The 20,609-nt window shown below is 36.7% G+C and overlaps 1 protein-coding gene, 1 long non-coding RNA gene and 1 pseudogene across 2 annotated transcripts; 1 reads left to right on the forward strand and 2 right to left on the reverse strand.

The window, feature by feature from the left end:
* Window positions 1-749: 749 nt before the first annotated feature.
* On the reverse strand, window positions 750-6,187 carry LOC127418176 (glutathione S-transferase P-like). Its single transcript, XM_051658624.1, has 7 exons — window positions 5,998-6,187; window positions 5,328-5,363; window positions 4,400-4,506; window positions 2,637-2,724; window positions 1,729-1,832; window positions 1,373-1,474; window positions 750-1,155 (listed from the first exon to the last, which is right to left on the reverse strand). Exons 1-7 carry the CDS (start codon window positions 6,170-6,172, stop codon window positions 967-969), a joined length of 801 nt encoding a protein of 266 aa, XP_051514584.1. The 5' UTR covers window positions 6,173-6,187; the 3' UTR covers window positions 750-966.
* Window positions 6,188-6,215: 28 nt separating this feature from the next.
* On the forward strand, window positions 6,216-7,378 carry LOC127418189 (uncharacterized). The gene is made up of 3 exons (XR_007893379.1): window positions 6,216-6,357; window positions 6,470-6,512; window positions 6,645-7,378. It is a non-coding gene; the product is annotated as an uncharacterized LOC127418189 (long non-coding RNA).
* Window positions 7,379-8,820: 1,442 nt separating this feature from the next.
* On the reverse strand, window positions 8,821-19,295 carry LOC127417534 (glutathione S-transferase P-like; annotated as a pseudogene).
* Between the last annotated feature and the right edge of the window lie 1,314 nt (window positions 19,296-20,609).

The following is a 20,609-nucleotide window of genomic DNA, read 5'->3' on the forward strand; positions in this document are numbered from 1 at the left end:
ATTAGCAACGCAAGCCGGTAAAATTTCATTTTTTTTAGCTTGATCCGAGGTAAATATAAAAAAAAGAAAAAAAAAAAAAAAAAAGCACTTTATAATACAGGTGTTGTCAAATTGTACTGCTGATTTTAAATAGGTTCTTTGATAGTAATCTTGACCAGTTTTGGAGATTTCGGTCTTTTCCCATTCAAGTAGACAGACGCTGCCCTTGTTTACATAGAAAATAGCTGCCTGGGAGCGTTCAAAGATGGCCGCCAAGCGGTTCGGAAAATAAAAGCTTATTGTAGTATGCCATTTCGAACTCTACACTTTATTCCTTGATTGGTTACATTTACAATTTTGGCAAATCATATAAATCTTTATAAAACAGGCAATAAATAAGGTAACATATTTAAAAGAAACTAGAGGAAATTAAAGGGACAATGTAAGAGAAATAAAACAGAGCACAATGAATATTTAGGAAAATAAATTACTATAATATTAATCCATTCATTAGAGTAATTGATGCACGTTACTGGTCCCCATTTCTTATGAAAAACTATTTAGCAGCATTTATACTCCTATTCAATAGGGCTCATGACAGTGGCATAAAATAAGTGCATGTTTTTTCCTAATAGTGTAAAGAATAGAAGTAGCAGTTATTCACAATTATGCACTTAAATAAAGGTCTCAGTGTTCTGCAAATCAGTCTCATTTATTCAGACCAAACATAGTCTAAACCACAGTATAAAAAGAATCCACATTGAGTCAGATTTCATCTTAAGCATTAGGGCTTTATTTATAATTGATACATACTGTAGACTTCAGTTTGTAAAAATTATCAAAAATGGTTAAACATACAAAATATATATAGTTATACAAAGACAATGGATATTTTGCTAATCACGGCACACCAGTTAAGCCTTTTAACAGCGAGTTCTGCCATGGTTTGAGAATGTATCTTTAAGTGTTCATTAGTGGGCTACACAATCACTGTTTGCCATTGCCATTGATGGGAAGTTTCTTGAAGTCATCAGACTCAAGGAGGGCCTTGATTTTGGAACGAGCGGACATCGTATCCACAAAGCCCTTGAGAGAAGAGAATGAGTCCAGACAGGTGGGGGAGAGGACTTTATGATTCAGCATCAAGTCAAACAGGTTGTAGTCAGCAAAAGAGACCTTTGAGATGATAAAACACATTGATAGAAGATAGAATTCAGTGAGCAATACTGCACACACAGACTACATTCACAATAGCAAATCATACTACACTTACTCGCACTGCAGTATATAACATGTGATTGTAACTGTCACAATACTATACAATTTTTTGTATGCTTTGTTTTAAGCAAAGCCAATGTTTTTGCCCTTATGTTATTTCTAAAGTAATTCTCACCTTATCACCAACCAGGAATCCAGACTTGTTTTTGGCCAAAACGGCATCAAACTTGGAGAGATGGTTGGGCAGATCTTTGATGTATGCGTCTTTACCAGTCTCCTACAAAATGACAAACCAAAGAAGTTAAAAATATCCTGACAACAACTATGCAACAACTAATTTTCATTCAGTTCAATATGAATAGTGTTCTTCTGTAATACTAAATAACAGCACCTGAGCTCAGCAGCAAACCCCATGTGAATTATACTGGTCTCAACTGACTGTCATATTTTCAGCAAACAAAGTACAGCAAAACCAGTCTCAGCTCTATGTGCTGTAGACGTGATGCGTGTGAAAATCACAACACTACTCACATATTCCTGGTAGATCAGCTTTATGTATTTCAGGCGAAGATCTTCAATACCATCATTCATCATATCAATAAGAGAAGCCTCAGAGTCATTTTTCCCATATGCACCTGAATGTGTAGAGAATGGTGTACAGACTTTAATGACAATGTGTTAGTATAGTCCATGTCTATGCAGATAAAGCCCCGTACACACATGCAGCGACTTCCAGTGACAAAGCGACCACATCTTATTTAATTTTCAATGAGAGCTGGCGACGCAAGCGATAGCGGCCTCCGGTGACTAGATGTGGGCGTGGTAAAGTTTTACTTTATGTAAATGAGGAGCAACTTTTGGCATCGACAACCAAAAAAAGACGGTGTTCAGTGGAGCTCACGCTATCCATCTCCTATGAGATAATGGAGTCAAGTGCAGGAGAGACAGAAGTTTTGGTGAGTGATTTCACCATTTTATACAATTCATCTGGAACCACATGCATGGATATAACATGATACGTGGAAAAGAAACTGTCTGCAGTCTGAGTTTGATTCGTGTACTGATAGATCGTTCGTCTTGTTCATGATGCATTGAGCACTGCTGTCGTTTATATAAAAACTCTACAGCATAATGAGCATTTATAGGCACAAGAGAACTGATATCTTCGTTTTACCAGCAATGTCTCATCTGTGATCACATGTTCTAAAGAAATGGCCACATGTGCAGTCCACCAGTAACGTTAGAGCGACAGCAGTAGGAACGGCCACTAGCGACTTCATAGTACAGAGACTAGTGACTTCAAGCAATAAAGTTGCTGCATGAGTGAACGGGGCTTCAGACGCTCAAAACAATTTAATTTATCCCCCCTCCCCACATGAAAACTAGTGATAATCATTTCCAGTTGGTGAAAGTAAAATCAGGGAAGTGGTGATTTTTACCATGTTTGCGACCCAAATGTCTTAACATAGCATTGGACTGATACAGGACCAGGTCACCATCCTCAAATTTAGGCAACTGTCCAAAGACCTTAAATAATAAACAAGTTATTAGTATGCAGACAGTTGATAGATGCTACATTAAACATGAATATAACCATATTAAAGAATACAATTAAATGGCACACAGGAGGACACCCTCGTAACCTGAGAAATAACTGAATTTGGTTTTCTGAATAGGGCTGCACAATTATAAAAAAATAAATAAATTGCGATATGACTTTGTTCGATTATTAAACTGCAAAGGGCTGCGATTTAATTAAATATATAGTCTGTGCGTGCTGCTCACTTCAAAGTTTTATGCGTAGCTCTGTTCTCTGTATTGTGAGAGTTCATTACACATTCTAAGAGCACGCGTGAGGCTTATGATACAGTGTTTTCAATGGTTACAGTGCAGTTCTGTGCTCCACAACACCACCTCGTTCTCAGAGTAACAGATGTGCTCCAGTAGCAACTCGTGACCACAGATAAAGCTGGGGCAGATCTTTCAAAACCTTTTTTTTTTTTTTTAATAAAAAACACACAAACACACACACACACACACACACACACACAACTCATTCATGTTAGTGGTGATAGTTTTTATACAATCTACATGAAATTTCCACGTTTCAACAATACTAAAAAAAACTAAATGCTTATGTTTTAAATCACAGTAAGTTTAGTAAACAGGTTTGCATATGCTGCCACACACACACACACACACACCACCCTGCCCCCTTGCAAATTAAGAACGAAGTAGTAAATATTTAGTGTACACACCGAGCAAAGGCTTTTTGACATACAATTTTTTGTCACACAATAAATATAATGTCTTATCGCCTACCCTTGCCTTTTGATTTGCAAACCGTTTTTGTCTGGCTTCTCAGGTTCAAGTTGTTTGATGGCCAATTTGTCTGAATTTGCAAAAGAAACGACACATTGTTACACCCACATTCATCGCAATCCGTCACAACTGGCGCGCACGAACACTAAAGTTGCCTTTGCATTGGCTCTACGTTAATGGGCAGATTAATTTCAGCCCCCAATGAATCTCAGTGAGGGCTCATTGCAGTACCATATTTGACCACAGATTTCCATTGAAAATTAGAGGTGCTGTGGAGTTCGGGAGGGCAGCGGATTCTCTGCCCCACATGCTCGTATATCTATCAAACTAAGTGTATCAGAGGTTTCCGCTAAATTATGACTTAAAACGAATAAAAACGTATACTATGGATGCTTTTAAAAACACATTTATGGGTAAACAAATTACATTATTGGTAGTTTTCAAGTGGATACATATTTAGGTGGGGCTCTGCCTGATGTGCTCAGAGCTAAATTCAGTTTGCTAACAAAAGGCATGTCATATTTAAAGCGCTACAGATTCACTTAGGAGCACATTAAACAGCAGTTGTAAATTCAGCTTCACACAGGAACAATTCATGCAGTTTTCTGCCAAAATAAAAGTCTGATGGTTTAGAACAACTTGGTTTAACTGACTGCAAAATAATGCCCTGTGCAAGTTAAGATACTGTTACAGAAATATGTTAGTATTTAATGATAATAATCATCCTCAATTTTGTATTACAATATTCACATTGACTGGGTTCCAATAAATATGCTGGATAGTGGGCGCACACACACACACACACATTTAATCAAGGCAGTTCTTGGCCTGAAAAGTTGAGCACAAGCGTGCTAGGAAGATTCAAAGTGTGGCAACTCACACAGCTGTTCTTCAGGTCACCCTTCATCCACTCATCAAAGGTCACCAGGTTCTCCTTCAACTGTTGCCCGAGGTCAGCCAGCATAATCTTCAGAGCACCACATCTGCCTAGATGACACATGACAGTGTCAGGGGGACTGTTACTATAGCGACAGCGTTCTAAAATCCTCTTACGTGTGTTGATCACAGTGACACATACAATGATACTCAAGTGTGCGGACACTATTGCAGACTAAGATGGTGACAAAAAGGAAATTACGGAACGACTATGAAATTAAATGATTTGTGGAGTGGTGGTGTAATGTCCCAATTTTATGACACAGTGCGTGTCGGCTGAGGTTCATGGCCAACCCTCCTCCACAATCTGGGTCAAATGCCTTTAGACAAATGGCACATTTTGATTGGACGATCAAGACTGGCTAACTGGTTTGAGAGACGGTTAAAGCCAAGCTGCCAGATATTATCAGCAAAAACATTTGACAGTTTATTCTCTGAACAAAGGGTGTATTGGACTGTGAGGTCATACAGTAATTATGTGACCCACTAGTAAAATAGAAATTAAATCATTTTAGAAATAATGAAAAATTTATTAATTTGAGTTTAAATTATCCAAGATATGTTATTGACAGAAATAAATGCAAACAAAGAATTCATAAATAAAAGAAAAATCCTTTTTGGAAATGTCAAATACAATGTTGATGTTATTTCCAGAATAACTTGCAAAAGTTGCATTCAAATTAAACTGATAACTAGAATATTAAAAGTTACATTTGGCTAATGATACATTCAGCTTGAGCTTCTTTTGTTTACAGCCCCCTTGCATAATGTTTAACTTCTCCACTGAACCATGTGACAGCATGAATAACTTCTTTCAGGCTTTCAGGTCATGCATTGATCATGTGACAAGAATAAAATACTTTTGTACAAACCTTTAACGGCGAAGTATGTGAGCGTATATGGAGCCACTGCAAAAAAAACAAAAACAAAAAAAAAATCAATAAAAAGAAAGTGGAAGAAAACAGTAGCAGAGGATATTACTGAACACATGGAGTACAAAAACAATAAGTAACAAATACAAGGAAGTAATCAGGGGCTACCCGTAAATGTTGGTAAATGCATTTGCATACACTTAACCAGATTGCATATCAAAGTGCTCGACTCGTACATTGTCCCTTTCTCAGTGCGCGAGCATTTTGTGCATTACGTAACACTTGCCTCTTCATTGTTGCATTCACGAATTTGAACTTCGAACGAATCACCCATACAAGTCGATGCAAAAACGTTGCAAAACGCTTAAGAGCATGCGTTGCAACATTAAAAACTTCGGTACAGTTCCGTTTAGGTGTGCATTCAATGATTCACCTATAGAGTGAAGTTGTATCCTTAGGTATAGGTGTACATTACGTAATATCAGCTGAGCATTTTGCATTTACACAGTGAATCAAGTACTGGATGTAATGCGACGATGACTGTGCGTTCGTCTGTAGAATATCGTATTGCACAACGAATCCGACAAAAATAGTACATATATTCATGATCACAATAATTTAAAGGTTAATGCAAAAGTGCAGTGGAGGTACGGACAGTCGTGCTACTTACTCGTCTTACGTAGACTGAAGAATAACGTCTGTGGCTGTTGACTCTGTTTGAAGGGAAGTGCAGAGTGCAGACGGAGAAGTGAGCGCGCGGCTCCTTTTAAGCGCTGAGTTTCTGATGAGTCATGCTCGTGCTCTCTTCGCACGCACAGTGTGCAGCTGTATACTACAGCGTGCATGCTTGTCCTGCAACCAAATGCTTTCAATACAATGAAATAGTTGATTTTAAGTGTGATATGATAATATCGCAGGTCGATGACAGCCTATAGAAAAGGGACATTTTTAACATTTTCCACATTTCTGAATAAAAGTAAAGTCATCAAAACTATTAAACAAAAATGGAAGTAGGCCCAATGGGAATCAGGTAGGCTAATCATCTCTATTAATGCTGTTAATTATGTTTTGTTTGGAACATAATACAATGTACACACTAGAATGACTGACCTAACTATATATATATATATATATTCTTTTAGGCAATAAAAGGCCAGCAATATTGAAGAGGATTTGTGTGTAGTGGTACGTTTTTTTTTTTTTTTTTTTCTTCTTCTTCAAAATAACCTAAAATGTAGCTAATTTAAAAGCTTTTTTCAGTAGTTGCACTATATTCTTATAATCAAAAATAATGTCAATCAAATTACTATGTATCAGTACAGGAGTGATCCTCAACAATATCTCTGATCTGCTTACAAGAAGTGTAAATGACTCACCAACAAAACTATCAGTATAACATTTTGTCACTTTATTCTGTTGCTTTTCACTCTACATGTTTAATTTTTACTCAACTTAGAGATTACTTGTGAGTTGTAATATTGTCTTTCAAGTATATTTATATGGGCCTAATTGCTGTTTGTAAAAATGATTTATTTTTTCATGCACATGTAAATGCACTTATATGTTTGTAAAATGTTGTAAATGTTTAAAACTATACTGCCGGTCATGAGAGAGAGAGAGGGAGAGAGAGAGAAATTTCAGTTTTGTTTTAGTACATCTTGTTTTATGTCTTGCACTGCTAGTGCTAATCTTAGCATTGATCTCTGAAGAGCTTGTTATTCACCTCACGTGTGTACGCTTTGAGCACAAGAGACATGTAACTTATAAACATACAAACTAGAGTGACGCTTAAGATTTTGAAGCGGTTTGGCTCATCTTCAAAACTCCAAAAGCTACATAGGTCTTATGGATCAAAATGTGATTACAAATCAGATATGTTAAGGGTTGCAAAACTTACATTTGCACTCAGTATTTATTTATTTATTTACTTTGTTTATATGGCGCTGACACCTAGCGGCATACAGTGCATCCGGAAAGTATTCACAGCGCTTCACTTTTTCCACATTTTGTTATGTTACAGTCTTATTCCAAAATGGATTAAATTCATTATTTTCCTCAAACTTCTACAAACAATACCCCATAATGACAACGTGAAAGAAGTTTGTTTGAAATCTTTGCAAATGTATTAAAAATAAAAAAACGAAAAAATCACATGTACATAAGTATTCACAGCCTTTGCCATGACACTCAAAATTGAGCTCAGGTGCATCCTGTTTCCACTGATCATCCTTGAGATGTTTCTACAACTTGATTGGAGTCCACCTGTGGTAAATTCAGTTGATTGGACATGATTTGGAAAGGCACACACCTGTCTATATAAGGTCCCACAGTTAACAGTGCATGTTAGAGCACAAACCAAGCCATGAAGTCCAAGGAATTGTCTGTAGACCTCTGAGACAGGATTGTATCGAGGCACAGATCTGGGTAAGGGTACAGAAAAATTTCTGCAGCATTGAAGGTCCCAATGAGCACAGTGGCCTCCATCATCCATAAATGGAAGAAGTTTGGAACCACCAGGACTCTTCCTAGAGTTGGCCGCCCGGCCAAACTGAGCGATCGGGGGAGAAGGGCCTAGTCAGGGAGGTGACCAAGAACCCGATGGTCACTCTGAAAAGCTCCAGCATTTCTCTGTGGAGAGAGGAGAACCTTCCAGAAGAACAACCATCTCTGCAGCACTCCACCAATCAGGCCTGTATGGTAGAGCGGCCAGACGGAAGCCACTCCTCAGTAAAAGGCACATGACAGCCCGCCTGGAGTTTGCCAAAAGGCACCTGAAGGACTCTCAGACCATGATAAACAAAGATTGAACTCTTTGGCCTGAATGCAAGCATCATGCCTGGAGGAAACCAGGCACCGCTCATCACCTGGCCAATACCATCCCTACAGTGAAGCATGGTGGTGGCAGCATCATGCTGTGGGGATGTTTTTCAGCGGCAGGAACTGGGAGACTAGTCAGGATCAAGGAAAAGATGAATGCAGCAATGTACAGAGACATCCTTGTTGAAAACCTGCTCCAGAGTGCTCTGGACCTCAGACTGGGGCAAAGGTTCATCTTCCAACAGGACAACGACCCTAAGCACACAGCCAAGATAACAAAGGAGTGGCTACGGGACAACTCTGTGAATGCCTTTGAGTGGCCCAGACTTGAACCCGATTAAACATCTCTGGAGAGATCTGAAAATGGCTGTGCACCTACGCTCCCCATCCGATCTGATGGAGCTTGAGAGGTCCTGCAAAGAAGAATGGGAGAAACTGCCCAAAAATAGGTGTGCCAAGCTTGTAGCATCATACTCAAAAAGACTTGAGGCTGTAATTGGTGCCAAAGGTGCTTCAACAAAGTATTGAGCAAAGGCTGTGAATACTTACATACATGTGTGGTTTTTTTCTTTTTTTTTTTTTTTTTTTTTAATACATTTGCAAATATTTCAAACAAACTTCTTTCACGCTGTCATTATGGGGTATTGTTTGTAGAATTTTGAAGAAAATAATGAATTTAATCCATTTTGGAATAAGGCGCTGTGAATACTTTCCGGATGCACTGTAGATACAGAATCACGCAAAATGTTCTTAGTGATATGATGCCATTGTAGAAATTTGCTTTTCGCATTGAACCATGATTAATTTATTCTGTAAGTGAAACCATCCAATTATGGGTTGAATCAGGATCAAACAAGTAATATTCTGCTAGTCTTTTGATCTTAACAGCCCCTATGTGGTGACCTGCTCCAAGTGAAATGCATGCTTTTATTAGAATACAGATATTTTATGCATAAAGGATTGTTCATCTCATTTGAGTGCACATGATTTTAAACCTATCATTCAAACTGTCATGCATCTGTACTGGATATCATGACATGGGCTTGGTAATATTAAGTACTGACCATTTGCCACTGCATCTACAGATGCAACTTAAGGCTTTACTATTCAAAGCAGAAGCCCAACATCATCACTGTCCAGAACCACGCTGATCTCTCTGAGTTTGGCCTCATCTGAGATGGAAAGTAGAACAATGGAAACGTGTTATGTGGTACGATGAGTCCACTGCCATCCAAACTGCGTCTTTTCCAGAGACGTCCTAGCATTTTTCTTCAGTACAACGCCAAACTACAGTGTATATACTGCCCAGATTACAAGCGCATGTAAGCAGAGAGTACAGGTGTTAGATTGGCCCGCCTGCAGTCCTGATCTGTCTCCAAGTGAGAATGTGTGGTGCTTTACGAAGCACAAAATACGGCAATGAAGGCCCCGAACAATTACACAACTGAAGACCTCCATAATGGATAAACGGGGATAATTCTGCTTACTAAACTTAACAAACTTGTGTCTTCAGTGCCCAAATGCTTAATAAGAGTTATTAGAAGAAACTGTGATGTTACACAGTGGGATGTGTATTGATTTCTATTTAGCACAGGGTGAACAGAATTTACAAATCACTCCTTTTTTTCCATACTGTACTAACTTTTTTGGAATTGGGGTTGTATCTCAATGCTGAAAGGTACGTCAAACATCACAATGCAATACATGTACATTCTTGAAAGTCTCTCACTTGTCCAATGCAAAGGATTAGAGGATTGTGGAAGTGAATCGTTTATTCATTCATACCTCTAATTTGGAAAGTAACAGCTTGAGTGAAGTCACTACTGTAAAACAGAATACACTGTGGTGCAAATCTGGGGTTTGCAACATATGTACCGCACAAAGGGGGGTGTCGAATCGACCCTCAAAAGGGGGCTCTCAGACAGAGAAATGTCCAGCACCTCTTCTGTCATCAGTTAGTCTTTGGGACTGTATTTGCTGTTATTTCATAAGAACTGGTTCTTCCTGTTCAGCTGTCAGAGTGTAAAAAGTCACTAAAGTGCTAAGTCATTATAATAAACAAGCAAAAAATGTGTTAGTAAACATCCATTCTGTGTATTAGATTCAATTCCATAAAGGGTTTACACATACTGCCACAATGTCATTTCTCCAAGGTTTTTGAGCACACTAGACCACAAATTTTCAGACTACAACTGCAACGTTGCAGTCAACATGCAAATTACATATTTAATTACATCAATGGATATTCTCTGATAGTGGTCAAAGATCAAGCCTTGAAGGTTTCTGTATAATGTGTATAATTATGTATAATGTTTAATATAATAATGACCTATTTATCATATTTGAATTTATTATGTACAGTATGGTCCACAAATAAAACTCCAGAGTCAGAGTTTCATTTTGAACACTTATTGGTACATTAACCTGATTACTCTGTTCTTAAAGGGATAATTCACACACAAAAATGACAATTCTGTCATTATTTCTCACCCTAATGTTGCTTCAAACCTGTGTGACTTTCTTTTCAAAAGACGATTTTATTTTATTAAAACATGCAACAAATGTTATGTAAATTATCAAAAAATATTTTTTTCCAGGTAAATTCAAATTATATTTAGGTGCTTAATGACTTAGGTTTTCATAAGCTGAATCATAGCTGTCACAAACTGAACTAAGACACATGAAATTAAAATAAAGACATATATTAATTAAACTTACAGTACATATTCCTACATTTGGCTTTTTTGGAATGTTTTAGATCATATGTAATACATGCCTGGTTGTCAGGGACCTTGTGATGATGTAATTATGGGATGACGTTAAAGAACCAGTGAATCCGTTTTCTTAACCGGTTCATTGAAATGAACTGTTTAAAAGAACCGATTCACAGAAATGAATCAAACAATCCATCAATGTAGTGTTACTAAAAACACACATTTCACTTGAATAAAGAAAATGACATTTATTTGAGCAATACAGACAATTTTAAGTAGCAGTAATAATCTGTCTTTGCTGTTTGATTTTGCATTATTGTTTCATTTATTAAAGACATAATGATCATTCAGATGAAATAATGCTGATTATTGATTTGTTAAATGAGTAACTTGAAACATATCAATTGGCAAGAGAGCACCCGGATTTACTGGCAATTCAAATCAATGCAGTCACTGTTTTCCATTGGCATTGATGGGTCTGTTCTTGAAGGCATCACTCTGGAGATAGGCCTTCAGGTTTGGTCTAGAACATAGTCTCTCCAGATAACTCTTCATGGTGGGAAATGAGTCTATATAGAATGGAGAAAGAACCTGATGATTTAAGAGAAGCAACAGCAACATATAGTCTGCCAAAGAGATCTGTGGACAAAAACAAAACAGAACTTAGTGGTGACTACCCATATCTTCATTCAAAGAAAATGTATTTAAGAAAGCGTCTAAGCGATAGTTTGAATATGTGTGGGTTGTGAGCTGCACACTCCTGTTCTGAGTTTAATGCTTTTATTTTAATTAATTAATTTAACTTAAATAAAAATTAAATCACCTTTGAGCCAAACAGAAATCCTCCTTTGTTGCAGCTCAGAATGTTTTCATATCGAGCAAGGTTTTGAGGCAGTTCCTGCAGATATTTGTCTTTTCCAGACTCCTATAAGAGAGATATAATACATGCAAGTCTATTGCATACTGTGGCAACTCAAAAATAACGTTAAGCTTCATTTAACGAACCAAATAGCTTTCAGCTGTGTTTGATATAATGGCAAGTCAGTTTCTATTATCAAATGATCAATATAGCATGATTACTCAAGGATAAGGTGTTGGAGTGATGGCTGCTGGAAATGGGGCCTGTCTAGATTTGATCAAAAATGACTTTTTTCAAATAGAGATGGTGCTGTTTTTTACATCAGTAATGTCCTGACTATACTTTGTGATCAGTTGAATGCAAGTTGAATTAAAGTAACAATTTCCTTCTGAAACAGCAAAATCTGTACATTATTCCAAACTTTTGGTGTATATGCAAATATACTGTATAATTAGTTTGAGAGTGTCGGGAGAGCGACTTTTGGCACACGTTGTTGGCCACGATTCTCTGATTGGTGGATCTTTCTCTTCAGAATCATGGATTATGTAGTTCTTCCCCATGAATTCTGCTGTTTAACATGATTTTTTTTTAAATTAAGTTGAAGTAACGTGCACTGATGTATGGACAGAAGCATATTTCATCGATTAAAAATCCCGGTAGGTCTGTCTTTAAAGATTTATAAGTTATTTGCTGGCAAAACATTTAGTATAATATAATGAAATATTTGCAATTTATTTGTTGCTACAGTTATTTTTATATCGCCATTATACAGGCCAGTTTTAAATGGTCATCAAATGTGAAAAATGCTTTTTGGCAGCAGAATAGTGCAGTTATAGCATACCAGCAGGGGCTAACTGTTGAAGCTAACCAGCCAAATTATGGATATAAAAGTATAAGAAATTGACCAATGAGAACAGCGGTTATGCAGCCTTTTCATACACTAGCTTGTAGTGCTTTTGGGACAACATATTTTTTTATTACTAGTATATCATATATTTTTAGAGGATTAACTTACATATTCTTGGTAGATGAGCTTGATGTATTTGGTCTGAAGATCTGTCAATGATTCATCCATCATGTCAATCAAAGCAGTCTCTTTTTCATTTTGCCCATAAACCCCTGCAGTACAGAGGTGCAATAAAATTTTTATATTTACCATAATATATAGTGTGTGACATTAGAATCTGGTTTACGATGGATTGCCATGAAAATATTTTTATAGTCTATACAGGGAGACTCGCTGGAGAATAGTGCAACCAACAAGAAACAAAGGAGAAAAGGAAAGCAATCACAGTTCAAGTCAACTAAGTTCATTTATTGTCATACTCACCTAGTTTGTGTGCCAAATATCATCGAATTGCATTGGTCTGGAAGAGAGTCAGGTCTCTGTCTTCCAGTTTGGGCAGCTGGCCAAAAAGCTGTTTAACCACACACACACAGAGAGAGGAAGAGAGAGAGATTTTAATGTGATTTTCATACTGAGTGTGTTTTTGGGTCATTCTGTGGAAACATTGTCATTTGTCATGTGTATGTCACCAGGACTTATTACTAACAGAATCACAAGCATACAAAACTTTAGTGACATTATATGATATTTGAGAGATTTACTTTGTTTAGTGTGTAATGCAAAATAACTTTATTATAAAATATTGTTTTTGCAATAGCATTTGTTTACATGACATTATTTACAATAATTCAAAATGGCGGACAGGCAATATGGCGACAACAAGAGAAACAAATCAAAAGTGTAAGTCCTGCTTGACCCACTCTGAGCCGAATTTGAGCCGGCATCAGCCGGCATGGGATGCGAGTGTGCTAACGAGGAGGCTAAAGGCTACAGCCCCCTAGCGTCAGTTGCTAATGTGCCTCTTGAGGCCAGGGGAGTGAGGTTTACACACACTGCACAGCTATCACCTACCAACTGGCTCCTCACAAGCACATTTATCAACTTTGTTATATTTTTTTTTACCCCTATGTGGCATTGTGCCAATATTTCTCAAGTACCCTACCCTCAGGGCATGGTGCCAATGATAAATACCAAGTACTGTCATGACACTGCAAACTGTTAAACAGAATCAATTTTAAATGGTCGATGTGCACTATGGAGCATTGGATATTATAAATATAATTACAGGACACAGTTGTCCAGCATCTGCGAAGAGCATCAAAAGCTAGCACGACTGCAATACATGCGGTATTTTCACAAAGTTTAATTGCATAAGTAAAATTTAAATGTGTATATATATATATATATATATATATATATATATATATATATATATATATACACATTTAAATTTTTTTATATATATATATATACACGTTTAGCAGTGAAATAAATTTACAGCACAAATTAGGGTTACTCCAGGGATGCTTGTGCATCAGATGATGGAAATGTACCGCCCCTTACTGAAACGTAAAATATGGTTAGGAAATATCAAATTGCATCTGAAATGAACGTTTTGATTGGTGGATCAGCTTAGTTGGACTGTCTGTCTTGCCCGTGCCACCAGTTGTGCTGCTGCCTCCTGCAGCTTTGTGTGCGTTTAGAGAGAATCTTTGTACACTTAAAAAGTACAAACAAAAAAACAATTCACTCAACGGTGCTGCGGCATCACGTTAGTAGATTGAAAAAGTTCCAGCTCAAAAGCTTACTTGTTGTTCTGGTGCCATAGGTATCATCACTTATTTTAGGTGGGCATACACAAAATCCTAAGAAAGATAGGTGGACATATGGCATATGCCTGCGTATGCCCTAGACTACACTACTGATTGTAGCTGAGAGGCAACCACTTTTTCCATCAATTTGGACAGAAAAGGGAGATTTGAAATAGGACGGTAATTTTTTAGGTCAGAAGGGTCTAGGCTGGGCTTTTTTAAAACTGGGGTGACAGCTGTAGTTTTTAGTTCTAGAGGGACAATACCAGTACAAAGAGATCTGTTGATGAGGAGGGAGATGAAATGGCTGTGTCTCGTTTCGAAGGCTGCGTCCTCCGGAGGTCACATTTGTTGGCCGCATACGTCATCGAGGCTGTCTCGTTTCAGAAAAGCGAGGAGGACACTTTGAATGCAGCCTTCGAATGCGACCTTCTTTCGTGGGAATTCGGAGGATGCATGAGGTGTATCCTTCGTGGGCACTCACAACCCACAATTATTTGCTTCAACGGAAATGTCTAAAAAAAATGTTAATTCCCAAGTTGAAGTACCTCAGTAGATGGGTGCAGAGTATATAATATGTATAATTATATTAATATATAATTAAAATAAAGAATTAGACTAAAAGTACACCTGTAAAATCTATTTTCTTTTCTCTTTACATCTTTATAACTCTCCTAAAATGTACCTCATACATTCCCTTCCAGAGGGACTTTGTTCCCTTCTCACTCAAAGCGCTCGTGCTTGTTAAAGAGTGGCGTGCTGTCATAGCAACCATGTTACATTCTGTTTCCGTTTGTCCTACGAAGGCCGTCTCGTTTAAATGAAGCTTGTTTAAAGGAGGACACTCTGCATACTGCAGCCTTCAAAGGATGCGTCCTACCTAGCACGCAGTCTTCGAAACGAGACACAGCTATTGTTTAAGCAGGGCGGTGGGGGCCGGGTCTAACTGACAGGAAGTAGAATTAGATTTTTTGATTAACTCAGTAATTGCAGGTGGGCTAGTAGGGGCAAAGTCAGAAAATGAGGTCAGTGAGGAAATCCTGTGGTGCGTCTGGAGATATGATAGGAGGGAAAAGTTTGAAAAGTGAAAATATTTAATTTTAAAATAAGTGAAGAAATGACTGACAGAGCTCAGCAGAATTGTAAATAACAGACACAGGTGCGTTGGTGAGACCCCAAATTTGTTACCAGGAAGGTTCAGACTTTCCTCTGTCAGTCTGTCAAATTTCTCAACTCTTTACCATATGGTTCTATGGATTCTAACAGATAAAATAGGGGCTTGGCCCCTAATGAGAAGAAAACTTACAGATACAAAAGGAGCTTTACCACTTCCAGGCTTGGCCCCTAATTATAAGTAAAACAATTCCAAATACTGTGACATGGTTAAAATAACTAAATGCTTTATCATTCATGTAAAAATGTTTGCAACTCCTTTAGGTGGCACTAGTGACGAATGACGCTCAGAAATTACACACTTCACTTTTAATTTAACCCTGCATTTCTTCATCTCAAAGGAGCTTGTTACTCACCTCACCAGGGTAACAGCATTGAACACAAGAGATTATCTGTAACTAACTCAGGGTAAACAAACAAGGGTTTGGCTATAGATCTTAAAGCAGTTAAATTAATCTCAAGTATATGATTCAAATAGGTTGTATGGCTCAAATATGATATTTTGCAAGCCAGATATGCTTGGAATGTCCTTTTATTTTTAAATGTTACGGTTTTAAGATTATAATCTTCAATGTTTGTCAAACCAAAATGAATTATAAACTAAGAGGTCTTATTTCTAGGTCATCAGTTAACTTACACAGCTGTCCTTTAGAGTGCCCCATGTCTGTGCGGTGACAGTGACCTCTTCCCACTATTTACCCTGGTCTGCCAGCATCAGTCGCACTGACTCTGCACGACCTGATGAAACATAACACAGTTACTTTTCAGGGTTCCCACGGTCATGGAAAACCTGGAAATGTCAAGGAAAGTAATAAAATCATGGATATTTTGATACTGAATATTTCATTTGCTAGTTTTCCTCTTCCCTAGAATATTTCACGAACTAGATAATACTCTTGTGTAGAGTAAAACTTGCTCACAAGCCACAGTGATGCCAGATTCATCAGTGAATCATTCTATTGAACGAGTTCTTTTCAATGAATTTGTCGAAATGGTTCTCAAATCAGTCAAATATATATATATATATATATATATATATATATATATATATATATATTCTGAATCAAAATGATTAAAAAAAATCTGTATCCAGTAATTGCAAACACCAGGAAAGTTCATGGAAAAGTTATAGAAATTCACTGATCAAAAAGGATGGGAAGACCATTATCATTTGGACAGGGCATCCCTCCCAACATTTGCATTATGGATGTCAGGAAGCAAGACAAATATTTATATTTTACATTTCTCCATTCATTGTGAAATAATCTTGTAAATAAATAACATTTGGGCACATATTTCAGTGTGATCATATACACTGAATTAAGTATGATATATATATATATATATATATATATATACAGGGTTGGGGAGTAACGGAATACATGTAACGGGAATACATATTTAAAATACAAAATATAAGTAACTGTATTCCACTACAGTTACAATTTAAATCATTGGTAATTAGAATACAGTTACATTCAAAAAGTATTTTGATTACTGAAGAGATTACTTTGCATTTTATTGTCATTTTTTTAATTTAATATTTAGTCCTTTCAGATGAAAAACATTTATACATATAAATGATGCGATCCAAAGTGCATTTGAACAGCAGTGAAACACTTTCTTATGATGTGTTACATTCATACGAGCAGACAGAGAAGTAAGTTTGAAGTTTGGAGCAGAAGAAATAGAAATTAATCTTGTGTTAATTGTCAGCTTTACGCTAAGCTAAAATGCTATTTCTAGCCTTTTTACATGCACATGTTACCAGGCACGATCATATTGTTTTTATCAAGAAAAGTCATGTTGGATCATAATTTCTTTTTTTCTAGTAAGACCTTTGATATTAGGACATTTTCATTTAATTTTTTTTGCTTTTCTCCCCAATTTGGAAGGCCCAATTCCCAATGTGCACTAAGTCTTCATGGTGGTGTAATGACTTGCCTCAATCTGGGTGGCAGAGGACAAATCTCAGTTGCCTCTGTGTCTGAGACTTGACTCATCTTATCACATGGCTTGTTGAGTGTGTTACTGCGGAGACATAGCGCATGTGGAGGCTTCACGATATTCTCCGTGGCATCCATGCACAACTCACCACGCACCCCACCGAGAGCAAGAACCACATTATAGCGACCACGAGGAGGTTACCCCATGTGACTCTACCCTCCCTAGCAACCAAGCCAATTTGGTTGCTTAGGAGACCTGGCTAGAGTCACTCAGCACACCCTGGATTTTAACTCACGACTCCAGGGGTGGTAGTCAGCGTCTTTACTCACTGAGCTACCCAGGCCCCCTAAAAATTGCATTCTTAATAATAATTTTTGTATTGTTTTCCTGTAAAAATATCTCAAAATCCTTAAAACAAGATCAATTAGATTAATCTTGTAGGTTTTTCAGATATAGATATTTCAAAATAATTTTGTTTCAAGGCCTAATGGTTCAAAAAATATAAGCAGAAACAAAAGTGCCCTTTTTTAATGGTTGGTGGCACTAGAGTGGTTTTATAGAATCGTGTTACTATACCAAAACATTTTCTATTATGACGTAGCTCTTTGTATGTATCCCTGCAGATTCCTGGTGAAATGAACACTAGAGGTGCTACAACAACAATAACTTTTATTCACTTTCACACAAATCACAAGTATTTCGAGATAATCAGTTTATAAACACTTTTCACCCTGTTCCTCACACAACACTACCTTATGACATCTAAACACTTTTACGATAGCACATGACTTGTAAAGCTCTACATTTTTATGTTTACATTACATGACCAACTACACTTACAAGCTTGTTTGAGTGTAACCTAATTGCACAGTAGCTCAACTGATGGAGTGTTGCACTTGCAATTCAAAGTACGGGGTACGAGTCCTGAAGAGCATGTGAGCTGTAGGTGTCATAGAAGAATCACAAAATAATGTGGCTGTTTCAGCAATTGCTTTTTTCATTTCAATTTTGCTTTTATGACACTATTTATTTGGTTTTGGTTTAAAGTTTAAGGCATGTGTTAGGGTCAGTTTTGTTGATATAGTACTCGACATCATCTGTTTGTGAGAACAACTCGCTTTTACCGCCACACAGTAGACATTTTCCCTCAGACCTGCCATGATATAAGATTTATTAATATTAAATTTGCCTTGAATTTCATGTTTCTCTATAATTTTTTACCATTTTTTTTTTTATTTTCATTTTTTTTTTTTACCATGCTTAGCCCATAAATGTACCTTGATACTGCATGCAGTCACAAGGGAATGTGTTTCAAATAAATATCACTATGTAATACATGCACATTCTTGAAAGTCACATGTGCAATGCAAAGGAAGTCCAAAGATTCTTTCAGTGAGTAGTGTTGCATCGAATCGTTCAATCATACCTCTTATTGGGAAATACCACAGCTTGAGTGAAGTCACTACAAATAGAAAATAAAACATGTCACCTCTAGTATCAAACACAACCAACTTTAGCAAATATTCAGGTTTGGCAGACTGCAGGTTATTAGTACATGCAGCTACTTACTTGTTCCTTATGGTTCCTTGTTTGGATCAGAAATGCTGGAGTCCAGGAGAACTTGCGAGTACCGTGAAAATGGTGCCCTATCTGCCTTTAATAATTTTCGACCTAATGGTCATTGTGACTTGGCATGTTTTAACATTGAAAGGAAGGACCAATGGAATCTATACACATATTGTACATTTTAATGCTTATCTGTTATTCTTGACACAAATGGGCTGCCACCTCACCTGCCATCCATCAGTCTTTGGGACTGTATTTACTGTTATTATGTACTTGTTTTTCCTGTCTAGCTCTCACAGCACAGGTGAATACTGTCATTAAAGTGCTGAGTCACCATGTACACAGTTTAAATGCTTTAGAAAACATACACTCTACAGTATATACAGTATGTTTTGTATTTAGCAGCTGATTCTGTAGTGTGCGAATACTATAACTGGCATTTGATAGTATGAAATGATGAAACACTCCCTGCAGATAAGTAACCACAAAATCTAGTTCCACTCTCAGAGTCTGAGTTAAGACCTTGAAACTTAAATTGATTACCTGTATAAAATTAGAAGGTTTTCACAAAAGTCATGACAACTATACATAGATTTGTGCTATATCTGTATTTACAGTATATATATATATATATATATATATATATATAGTATATACGTATAGTATAGATATATAGTATACAGTATATATCCAATAGAAAAATACAGAAATTAAGTTCTTGTAATTTGATTAAATTACATTTTTACTCATAATCGATTTACAGTTACTTTTTTATGGATTACATGATTACATATTAATCAGGCAAATGTAGTACATTTATTGATCCCTGTAGCATAATTAATCAGCCATTACACTTAAGATAGAGCGGTAATCAACACATAAATGCAGAACCGTTTGCATTAATGCAATAAAGTTGTTTTAGTTTGCAAATTGCGTTTGCATTCGGCTTCAAAAATGTACAGTAAATTAAATGTACATTAATTGAATTTACAAATATAACTGGCCTGATTTTTAACCACAGAAGGATGCTGTTTGTAATGCCAAAATGCCAAAAACAGACAAATGATGAGTAAAACACACACACACACACACACACACACACACACACACACACAAAAACTCAATTCCAGTTCTCCCAAATACCAGCTGTCATATTGATCTGTTAACTAAGTTTCCTTTAATGCATTTAAGGAACATTATTTCAAAAGGGTACAAGCTTATCCTACTCAAATGCTTGTGACATCAAATAAACAAGAACTAGGCCAGAAGTAATTCAACAGTAATCCAAAACCAATCAGATTAGATTACTTTAAAAATGTAATTAACTTAAATTTTTATAATGTAATTTGTAATTAGTACCAGATTACAATTCAGAATAATCTACCCAGCACTGTGTATATATATATATATATACTGTACATAAAAATGTTTTGTGTAATTATTAATTACTAATAACTTCTAGAAATTTGTAATCAGATTACTGAGTAATCACATTTTTCACTGATCACATACCAATTTTTTATAATTTTTTTTCTCCCTTTTTCTCCC

The sequence above is a fragment of the Myxocyprinus asiaticus genome, chromosome 27 (genome assembly GCF_019703515.2).
Source record: "Myxocyprinus asiaticus isolate MX2 ecotype Aquarium Trade chromosome 27, UBuf_Myxa_2, whole genome shotgun sequence".
NCBI lineage: Eukaryota > Metazoa > Chordata > Actinopteri > Cypriniformes > Catostomidae > Myxocyprinus > Myxocyprinus asiaticus.

Excerpts from the sequence above, each read along its gene's own strand:
- LOC127418176 (XM_051658624.1), bottom strand. The coding sequence starts at position 6,172 with ATGCACGCTGTAGTATACAGCTGCACACTGTGCGTGCGAAGAGAGCAC. Across the intron at positions 4,507-5,327 it reads CACATACTTCGCCGTTAAAG|GCAGATGTGGTGCTCTGAAG; the intron begins GTTTGTACAAAA and ends TGTGTCATCTAG. Across the intron at positions 1,475-1,728 it reads AGCTGATCTACCAGGAATAT|GAGACTGGTAAAGACGCATA; the intron begins GTGAGTAGTGTT and ends GTCATTTTGTAG.